This window comes from Salvelinus sp. IW2-2015, unplaced genomic scaffold (genome assembly GCF_002910315.2).
Source record: "Salvelinus sp. IW2-2015 unplaced genomic scaffold, ASM291031v2 Un_scaffold4268, whole genome shotgun sequence".
Classification (NCBI taxonomy): Eukaryota; Metazoa; Chordata; class Actinopteri; order Salmoniformes; family Salmonidae; genus Salvelinus; species Salvelinus sp. IW2-2015.
In genome coordinates this window covers 41,176-51,959 of record NW_019945539.1, presented here as the reverse complement: position 1 = coordinate 51,959, position 10,784 = coordinate 41,176, and the positions used below count along the sequence as shown (strand labels likewise).

The following is a 10,784-nucleotide window of genomic DNA, read 5'->3' as shown; positions in this document are numbered from 1 at the left end:
GGCATCACCTGACCTACGACCGCGCTTTCATCCAAAGACCTGAGAGATGTATCCACCTGACCTACGACCCCGCTTTCACACAAGACCCTGGAGAGATGTATCCACCTGACCTAACGACCCCGCTTTCATCACAAAGACCCTGGAGAGATGCTATCCACCTGACCTACGACCCTGCCTGCCACCTCTCCATCTCGCCCCAGCGACCGAATGAGTCATCTTCATCTTGATGGCGCTGTGTGTCAGTGTGTGTGGTGTGTGTGTGTGTATACTGTGTGTGTGTGCCCGTGTCGTGCTCATCTGAGTGGCTGTGTGATTGCAGAGCATCACATCCGTCTATCTGTGACTGGTGACGCAAACAGGCTCTCAGGCAGCCACGGGGTGAAGTGGAGTGATGCTGAGGTAGAGAGGGAGGAGAGAAGAATGGAGTGATGCTGAGGTAGAGGAGGGAGGAGAGAAGAATGGGTTGATGCTGAGGTAGAGGAGGGGGAGAGAAGAATGGAGTGATGCTGAGGTAGAGGAGGGAGGAGAGAAGAATGGAGTGATGCTGAGGTAGAGGAGGGAGGAGAGAAGAATGGAGTGATGCTGAGGTAGAGAGGGAGGAGAGAAGAATGGAGTGATGCTGAGGTAGAGGAGGGAGGAGAGAAGAATGGAGTGATGCTGAGGTTAGAGGAGGGAGGAGAGAAGAATGGAGTGATGCTGAGGTAGAGGAGGGAGGAGAGAGAATGGAGTGATGCTGAGGTAGAGGAGGGAGGAGAGAAGAATGGGGTGATGCTGAGGTAGAGGAGGGAGGAGAGAAGAATGGAGTGATGCTGAGGTAGAGGAGGGAGGAGTGAAGAATGGAGTGATGCTGGAGGTAGAGGAGGGAGGAGAAAGAAGGAGTGATGCTGAGTAGAGGGAGGAGAGAAGAATGGAGTGATGCTGAGGTAGAGAGGGAGGAGAGAAGAATGGAGTGGATGCTGAGGTAGAGGGAGGAAGGAGAGAAGAATGGAGTGATGCTGAGGTAGGGGAGGGAGAGAGAAGAATGAAGTGAAGCTGAGGGGGGAGAAGGTCCATTTGGTGATCAGGTCAGCGATGAGACAGAAGAATGCCGTCTATCTGTGACTGGTGACGTGGGCAGGAAGCCTCTGACAGCCAAGGAGGGTGAAGGAGGGGGAGAGGAGAGGAAGGTGGAAGAGGGGGGAGAGAAGAGGATTGGCGGAGAGAGGGGGGAGAGAAGAGGATTGGCGGAGGAGAGGATGTGGAGCGGAGCTGAGGGGAAGGAGAGGGTCTGGAGCGGAGCTGAGGGGAAGGAGAGGAAGTGGAGCGGAGCTGAGGGGAAGGAGAGGGAGTGAGCGGAGCTGAGGGGAAGGAGAGGGAGTGGAGCGGAGCTGAGGGGAAGGAGAGGATGTGGAGCGGAGCTGAGGGAAGGAGAGGATCTGGAGCGGAGCTGAGGGGAAGGAGAGGAAGTGTAGCGGAGCTGAGGGGAAGGAGAGGGAGTGGAGCGGAGCTTGGAGGGGAAGGAGAGGGAGTGGAGCGGAGCTGAGGGGAAGGAGAGGATGTGGAGGCTGAGGGGAAAGGAGAGGATCTGGAGCGGAGCTGAGGATGTGGAGCGAGCTGAGGGGAAGGAGAGGATCTGGAGGCGGAGCTGAGGGGAAGGAGAGGAAGTTGGAGCGGAGCTGAGGGGAAGGAGAGGGAGTGGAGCGGAGCTGAGGGAAGGAGGGGAGTGGAGCGGAGCTGAGGGGAAGGAGGGGATGTGGAGCGAGCTGGGGGAAGGAGAGGAGTGGAGCGGAGCTGAGGGGAAGGAGGGATGTGGAGCGGAGCTGAGGGAGGAGAGGATGTGGAGCCTGAGGGGAAGGAGAGGATTGGAGCTGAGGGGAGAAGGCGAGAGGAGGATGTGGAGCTGAGGGGAGGAGAGGATGTGGACAGCTGATGGGACGGAGAGGATGTGGAGCGGGCGGAGCTGAGGGGAAGGAGAGGAGTGGAGCGAGCTGAGGGGGAGGGACGGATGTGGAGCGAGCTGAGGGGAAAGGAGAGGAAAGTGGAGCGGAGCTGAGGGGAACGAGGGGATGTGGAGCGGAGCTGAGGGGAGGGGGTGTGGAGCGGAGCTGAGGGGAGGAGAGGATGTGAGCTGAGGGGAAGGAGAGGATGTGGAGCTGAGGGGACGGAGAGGATGTGGGAGCTGAGGGACGGAGAGGATGTGGAGCGGAAGCTGAGGGGAAGGAGAGGCTGTGGAGCGGAGCTGAGGGGAAGGAGAGGCTGTGGAGGCGACGGGCTGGGAGGAAGAGAGGATCTGGAGCGAGCTGATGGGAAGGAGAGGATGTGGAGCGGAGGGAAGGAGGATTGGAGCGGAGGGAAGAGAGGATGTGAGCGGAGCTGAGGGGAAGGAGAGTGATGTGGAGCGGAGCTGAGGGGAAGGAGAGGATGTGGAGCGGAGCACTGAGGGGAAGGAGGGGATGTGGACGGAGCTGAGGGGATAGGAGGGGATGTGGAGCGGAAGCTGAGGGGACGTGGAGCGAGCTTGAGGGGAAGGAGGGGATGTGGGCGGAGCTGAGGGGAAGGAGAGGAATGTGGGAGCGGAGCTGAGGGGAAGGAAGAGGATGGGAGTCTCTCCAGGGTCTTTGTGTGAAAGCGGGGTCGTAGGTCAGGTGGATACATCTCTCTAGAGCTGGGGTGGCGGGAAAAAAGGGTGAGGAAGTGATGAATTGATAAAGATGACAGATGCATCCAAACAATCGATCCATCAGTGCTGGAAATGAAAAGGGTGGCTGCTTAACAAATGATACTGATGACTGATCATGTAAAGGTGACGGGATGGTGATTGTTGTACGTGGGTTTAAATGTGACTGTGTTCCATGTAATGTCCTTACAAGCTGTAGCCAATAATAGATGGCTTATTATATAGCCCACCACAGAATATCTATTCACACTGTTGAAATGAGAATGCATTTGTTCTGCTTGTCAATTATGTAAATAGCAAAATAAAATCTGTTTTAAAGGGGCAATCTGTGATTGTTACATCTATTTATTGACTCAAATGAGMGATCTATAGCCATTTGATTCTTGAAGAATATATTCTATATTCTAAATTACTCATGAGCTTATTAGTACACCATCACTACCCCAAATATAAGATTGTGTACTCCATTGTTTGTAAACAATGGATATTGTTTAGCTTCAAAACAAGATTCAAACGATAATTTTGATGTCATGGATGGTTAGTCCTTGCAATAATTGCACCGTCTATACATTTGCGAGTGGTTAAATTTCTCCAGCCCCATCCCTCAGCTGTTTACTGAAAAAGTGGTGGGGTGGGTTTGTTGTTTGAATCCCAGATTGCCCCTTTTAAAGGTCTCTTATCATCATACATTTATTTTCCGTAAATAAAAAAATGTTGTTTGTTTCTCTGGGCCTGGGCGATCAATATGTTGTCTATTGATAGTGTAACCCATAGAAATGTAGAATCCATTTGGCATTATTTCTATGTTGTAACCAGTGTGTTTTCCTGCATGTGTCTGCAGCACCTGTTTCCTGATGGGACCTCTAAAGCAGCTGAAGAGAATGTTTGAACCCACCAGACTGATAGCCACCTGTGTTGTGCTGGTAACTACCTACTGCACATCCACGTACTCTTCTGCTTATAGCCTAGCTTCTGCTTCCGCTGCTCCCGAGTGGCACAGCGGTCTAAGGCACTGCATCTCAGTGCAAGAGGCGACACTACAGTCCCTGGTTCGAATCCAGGCTGAATCGCATCCGGCCGTGATTGGGAGTCCGTCCCATAGGGAGGCGCACAATTGGCCCAGCGTCGTCCGGGTTTTGCCGGGGGTAGGCCGTCATTGTAAAATAAGAATTTGTTCTTAACTGACTTGCCTAGTTAAATAAAGGTTAAATAAAAAATGTAATTGACATGACATTGACATTTAAAAAAAAAAAAAATGACATACACAGATGTCCTAGTCAACTAATGTTAAGTTAAACAACCACATACAACGATCATTGTAAGTAATCCCACAGCACCTTTTCTCACTAGGGAGGACTTTTCTGCTTTATTGAGGACAGGTTTTATTTACTATGACTGTGATGATAAGGGATTGGTCTCACCTAGCTACCTTGAGGACAGGTTTTATTTACTACGACTGATGATAAGGGATTGTCTCACCTAGCGACCTTAAGATGAATGCACTAACTGTAAGTAACTCTGGCTAAGAGTAAAATGAGTACTACAACAGTTAAGGTTTAGTCAGTTTTTTTGCTATCCAGCTGCCCCTAAGCCTGCCGATATCAGCAAACAGAGCAGCTGCATCCCCACTTTCAAAATAGGGGTGCAAACGTATGTTTTTGCAACCCCCCCCCCCCCCCGCAATAAAGTTTTCAAGATATAGAACTTTGAAAACACAAAGTGTCACAGTATGATGCGTTTTGGATGCTACCTCCTTTAAGACACTGGTTTAGTCAGTGTTCCATGATACTTCTGTTCTTAAGGGATAGTCTGCCACTAGTTTAGGACAGACAGACACTAGTTTTTCCATGACTGACAAAGTCTAAACATTTTAAATGACAACTTAAAGACTGTAACTCCCGATGTGTCCTCCTTTTTAGATTTGGTTGATTTAAGAAATGCTAGCAGCCATGTCTGATTTCAAACGTGAGTTGMTTTCAGGGTGTMGTTTGATGTGGGTGTCTCGTGCTTGTTCGCAGGTGGGGAGAGTTAGACAAATTATTTAGCCGATTTAGCTTCAGCCGGCTGGTGTACGACCGTGGCAAAGTTAGTTTGACTTTGGATAGCCCATCTCCGGGGATATAAATTACACAATTTTAAATGACACAATATTTTCATGTTCCACACCTTTTTAGTTTTGTAATTAAATGCTTTAAACAATTGTATATCAATTTCTACAATGGTTTGAGGTTTTTAAGTCGTTGAAATTTTGAGATATTTGAATTTTAACATAATGTCCCATGTACATTGTGTAATTTACAAATAGGCCCTAACTAGCCCCATTGGGATATCCAAAGTTGACCCAAATTTACCACAGGTGTTACGATCAGGTCGCGTGCAGTTGCACTCTGAATTGATGATTACTTGTGTGCGGCCAGCTGTGGAAATGTGGGCAGGATTGAAACCTTCATTTACGTTCTGATGCGGACATGACCACAAGTCTCACAAAACTCTGTTTTGGATGAGACTGACTTTATGAGCAAAATTATACTATTTACACTTTAGTCAATTTTGTCAGTAGAATAAATGTTTGACTCATATCAATGCCAAATAGGTTGTTTTCTAAACTAAAAGTAGTTTTTTAGGGGCAGTTACTCTTTTAAGGTTGATTTGCTGTTAGGGCAAGTCAAAACAAACACAAAGCTGATTGGTGATCTGAAGTAAATCCCTCACAGTAGATTACACATGAATCAAATGATGCGTTAATGACAGTAGAATAGATAATACGTTAATGTAATCAATATTCAGAAGGTTTACTTTTTGTTTTTCTCTTTCTGCCTCCAGCTCTGCCTCGTTTTGACTCTTTGTGCTGTTTTCTGGGTAAGTATCTGAAAGCCTCTAGACAGTTCAGTATATATATATATATATATATATATATATAGTATATACATATACAGACATATATATATAGTATATATAGTATACATCGTGACCCAGCGTTTCCCAAACTCAGTTCTGGGGCCTCCAAGGGGTGCATGTTTAGTTTTTTTGGCCATAACACGACACAGCTCATTCAAATAATCAAAGCTTGATGATGAGTTGATTATTTAAATCAGCTGTGTAGTGCTAGGGCAAAACCCCAAACTTGTACCCTTTTGGGGTCCCCAGGACCGAGTTTGGGAAACGCTGCCGTATGCACTATAACAAATCTACAACACAGCTGTTTGACAAAAGACATGCGATTGGTTCTGTACTCTGTAGTGGCAAAAGAAGGGACTGGCCATCATCTTCTGCATTCTACAGTTCTTAGCAATGACATGGTAAGTAATACTATCCTCTCACACTTTATCTTAAGAATGTGAAATGTCAGAATAATAGTAGAGAGAATGGTTTATTTCAGCTTTTATTTCTTTCATCACATTCCCAGTGGGTCAGAAGTTTACATACACTCAATTAGTATTTGGTAGCATTGCCTTTAAATTGTTTCACTTGGGTCAAACGTTTCGGGTAGCCTTTACACAAGCTTCCCACAAAAAGTTGGGTGAATTTTGGCCCATTCCTCCTGACAGAGCTGGTGTAACTGAGTCAGGTTTGTAGGCCTCCTTGCTCGCACACGCTTTTTTCAGTTCTGCCACAGCATTTTCTATAGGATTGAGGTCAGGGCTTTGTGATTGGCCACTCCAAACCTTGACTTTGTTGCTCCTTAAGCCATTTGGCCCACAACTTGAAGTATGGCTTGGCGGTCCATTGTCCATTGGAAGACCCATTTGCGACCAAGGTTTTAACTTCCTTGACTGATTGGTCTTGAGATGTTGCTTCAATATATCCACATAATTTCCCTACCTCATGAATGCCATTATTTTGTGAAGGTGCCACCAGTCCCTCCTGCAGCAAAGCACCCCACACAACATGATGCTGCCACCCCATGCTTTCACGGTTGGGTATGGTGTTCTTTCGGCTTGCAAGCTTTTCCCCTTTTTTCTTCCAAACTAATGATGGTCATTATGGCCAAATTCATTTTTTTCAATCAGACCAGAGGACATTTCTCAAAGTACGATCTTTGTCCCCATGCTGCAGTTTGCAAACCGTAAGTCTGGCCTTTTTTTATGGTTGGTTTTTGGGAGCAGTGGCTTCTTCCTTGCTGAGCGGCCTTTCAGTTATTTCGAGTATAGGATTGTTTTACTGTGGATATAGATTACTTTCGTACCTTTTCCCTCCAGCATCTTCACAAGTCCTATTGCTGCTGTTCTGGGATTGATTTTGCACTTTTCGCACAAAAGTACGTTCCAATCTCTAGGAGACAGAACGCTCTCCTTCCTGAGCGGTTGACGGCTGCGTGTCCCCATAGTGTTTTATACTTGCGTACTATTGTTTGTTACAGAGGTCTTGGCTGATTTCTTTTGAATTTTCCCATGAATGCAAGCAAGAAGGCAACTGAGTTTGAAGTAGGCCTTGAAAATACATCCACAGCGTACACCTCCAATTGATGTCACATTGATGCAATTAGTCTATCAGAAGCTTCTAAAGCCATGACATCATTTCTGGAATTTCCAAGCTGTTTAAAGGCACAGTCAACTTAAATGTATGTAAACTTTCTGACCACTGGAATTGCTGATACAGTAAACTATAAGCTGAAATAATCTGTCTGTAAACAATTGTTTGGAAAAATGACTTGTCATACACAAGTAGATTGGTCCTAACCGACTTGCCAAAACTATAGTTTGTTAACAAGAAACTTGTGGAGTGGTTGAAAAACGAGTTTTAATGACTCCAACCTAAGTGTATGTAAACTTCCGACTTCAACTGTATGTGTCTCCACACACCTAGGCCTATAGGCTAATGACGGATTCAAGACAAGGTCGTTTTTATTGATATCAGTTGGTCAAAGTAGCCTGTCGTAATGATAATTTGTGAGGTATTTAAAAAGATTCTGCCCAAGTCTCCAGTCATGTAAAATGACGAATTGCATTAAATGTTTTTATGAAAGGCCACATTTTTCCTGGAACCTAGGCTACTAAAAATGTTCCCCGTGTGTACAACTTCTGTAGGTGTCTCTCTCTACTCTACTATTCTATGCAAATATAATGATATGCAACCAACGGTGTTTTTTTCTCATGCGTTCCAGTAACTCAGAACTTCCTAGGTCACGACCTCAGAGCCCCCTAGGTCACCCCTCTCACGCTCACTTTTTCTTCCGGCACCTCCGGATTTACAAATTATGCTCTGGCAAGATCTGAAAACAGCCTTTGGTGGAGGGAACCGCTCAAACGTTAATGAATTACAGCAGTTTGCTGCTGAAGAGTGGGCCAGGTTGTCAGTAGAAAGGTGTAGCAAGCTACAAGAAACATTTGTTGGCAGTTATCTTTGGCCAAAGGCTGTGCAACCCCCCCAAATTTTTTTTTTGATTCTGCAGTTTGGAAAATCCAAAAGAACCTGTAGAGACCAGAAGTGTTTGTCAAATTCAATTTATTTTAGAAAAAATTGGGAATTATTTAAGGGAAGTGAAAGGTGTCAATATATTTGGCCGCAAATGTATCACAATCAACCTTCTTCGAAAGAGACGCTATCTGCAACGTCAGTGCTGGAAAACATTTCCTCCTTCTAGTACATTTGCATGATGTCATAACACACACCTACACGGTCTTCCATCGCTCACTTATCACCAGACTGCAGTTCACTTGAATGGGGGTTGAACTCTTCTGTGTCAATGAAAGCAGAGCTGACTTGGCTCCAGCTGATTGGCTCACTGGGCTAGTGCGTATGCTGAATCCGGTTCATGGGTAAACCCTTAAGACGTGCACTGTGCACGTACTGTTGTACCTGCCTTTACTTTACTGACTTGGTTCGTTTTTGCCGTATCATGTACACGATTTAAAATGGCGTTCAAATACAGTAGACAACAAATGGACAATAAAAAAATCCTAACAGTTACATATACAGCATATAGGTGGGTAACCTTGTTCCTTATTGTCGATTCTCTCGGATCCATTCGGTACCTTCCTTCTCTCTCCACTTGTGGTACTCTTTCATCTCTCTCTCTCGTCTTTATTTCTTCTCTCTCCTCCTTTATGCTTTATCTACTTCTCCGCACGCTCACCTTTTATTTCTCTCTTTCCCGCCTCACTGGTGGTACCTTCTAGTCTATTTAGAGTCATCCCTGCTCTTTCCTCTTTCCTCACTGGGTAACCCTGTTCAGTTGGATAGACGTAGGGACAGGTACTATGTCTGTGACTGTGGTAGACCTCGACGGTCACCTTCTCTTTTCACACTGTGGTACTGTCCTAGCTGATAGACGGTACCGTTCCTCTTCACTGGTACCGTTGTCCTAATCTGATAGAGGTCATTGTCCATCTCTCACTGTGGTAACGTCCTAATCTGATAGACATGGTACCTCTCTCACTGTGGTGTACGCACTGTCCTAGTCTGAAGATGTCACCAATCGTTCTGCTCACTGTTGACGCTGTTAGTTTTTGAGTCAATGTCACCTTCCTCTCTCACGTGGCTACTGTCCTAGTCTGATAGATGTCACCATCCGTCTCTCCTGGGTACCTGTCCTACTGCTGATAGACGTCAGTTTCCCCTCTCTGTCAGCTGTGGTACTGTCTAGTGCTGATAGTGTCGACCATCGTTCTCTCACTGTGGTACCTGTCCTAATTCTGATTAGAATTGACGCTCTCCTCTCCTCTGAGACTGTGTACCTCGACGTCACCTTCTCTCTCCACTGTGGTACTGTCCTAGTCTGATAGGTCACTCTGTGTACCACTGGTCGCTGGCTCCCTCTCCACTGGGTACCTGGTCGTAATTCTGATAGACAGTGAAACTTCTCGTCTCACTGTGGTAATGTCCCTATCTGATAGACGTATTAAATTCGCCCATTGGTCTGCTATCTGTGCGTTTCCATCCGTGTACTGTCTAGTCCTGATAGATGTCACCATCTCGTCTCTCACTGTAGGTACCTTGTCCAGTTTGTGATCGAACGTACCGTTCTCTCTTCTCAACTGTGGTAACTGATCCATCGCGATAGACAGTACCTTCTCACTGTGGTACCGTGTCTATTCTGATAGATGTCACCAGTCGTCTCACTTGTGTACACTGTCCTATCTGATAGACATGACCCTCTGATCTCATGTGGTAACATGTCCTAGTCTGATAGACTGACCTCTCTCTCTCTACTGTGGTACCGTCCTAAGTCGTGAATAGACGATGACTCTCTCTCTCAACTGTGGTACCTGGTTCGATAGCTGATATAGATGTCACATCCTCTCTGCTCTCACTGTGCTAGCCTGTTCTAGTCTGGATAGACGATGACCTTCCTCTTACTTGTGGTACCTGTTAGGCCTGATAAACACTTCCTCTCTCAACTGTGGTACCTGTCATAGGTCTGATTAGACAAGACGGCTCTCTCACTGTGTTACCTGTCCTATTCTGATAGACTGACCTCTCTCTCACTGTGAACTTGTCCTATGTCTGATAGCATGAACCCTCGTCTCTCTACTGTGGTACACTGTCCCATTCTGATTAGACATGACTCCTCACTGTCCTTCCATGCCTTGCCCACCCTCTCGTGACCTTCCTAGTTCTGATAAACATGACCCTCTCTCTCACATGTTGTACCCTGTCCTAGTCTGATAGACCATGACCCTCTCTCTCACTGTTTGGATACCATGTCCTATTCTTGTGACATGCCAACTTCTCTCTACACTGTTGGTTACCTGGTCTGCTATAGACATGACCCCCCTCTCATGTGGTACTTCTGGTCTGATAGATATCACTTCTGTGACTGTGGTACCCGTCTAGTCTGATAGACATGACCTCTCTCTCACTGTGTTACTGTCCTAATTCTGATAGACGTTACCCTTCCTCTCCTCTACTGGTGGTCCACTAGTCCTATTCTGATAACATGAGCCTCTCTCTCACTGTGACCTGTGCCCCTAGTTGATAGACATGACCTCTCTCTCACTGGTTCTACCTGTCCCTATCGTATAGACGTACCATTCCTCTCTTCCTGTGGTATCCGTCCTAGTTCTGATAGACATGACTCTCTCTCACTGTGGACTGTCTAGTCTGCTAAACCTCTCTTCTCCTCGACTGTGGGTCCTGTCCTTAGTGATCATATGTGCCATTCGCTCTCTGACGTGTTGTGCGTGTC

General features: G+C 46.4%; 2 protein-coding genes across 2 annotated transcripts in view; one reads left to right on the top strand and one right to left on the bottom strand.

Annotated features, from left to right (window-relative positions):
- Positions 1-1,060: 1,060 nt before the first annotated feature.
- LOC139026269 (proline-rich protein 36-like) lies at positions 1,061-3,124 on the bottom strand. The gene is made up of 2 exons (XM_070441564.1): positions 3,120-3,124; positions 1,061-2,558 (listed from the first exon to the last, which is right to left on the bottom strand). Exons 1-2 carry the CDS (start codon positions 3,122-3,124, stop codon positions 1,061-1,063), a joined length of 1,503 nt encoding a protein of 500 aa, XP_070297665.1.
- Positions 3,125-3,496: 372 nt separating this feature from the next.
- The window catches only part of LOC112077094 (vesicle transport protein SFT2B), a 28,101-nt gene continuing 20,813 nt past the window's right edge, over positions 3,497-10,784 (top strand). The window contains exons 1-3 of the mRNA XM_024143688.2: positions 3,497-3,579; positions 5,480-5,515; positions 5,897-5,955. Of these exons, the coding sequence (XP_023999456.2) occupies positions 3,511-3,579; positions 5,480-5,515; positions 5,897-5,955 (164 nt within the window). The 5' untranslated portion in view covers positions 3,497-3,510. The remainder of the gene's footprint in view (positions 3,580-5,479; positions 5,516-5,896; positions 5,956-10,784) is intronic.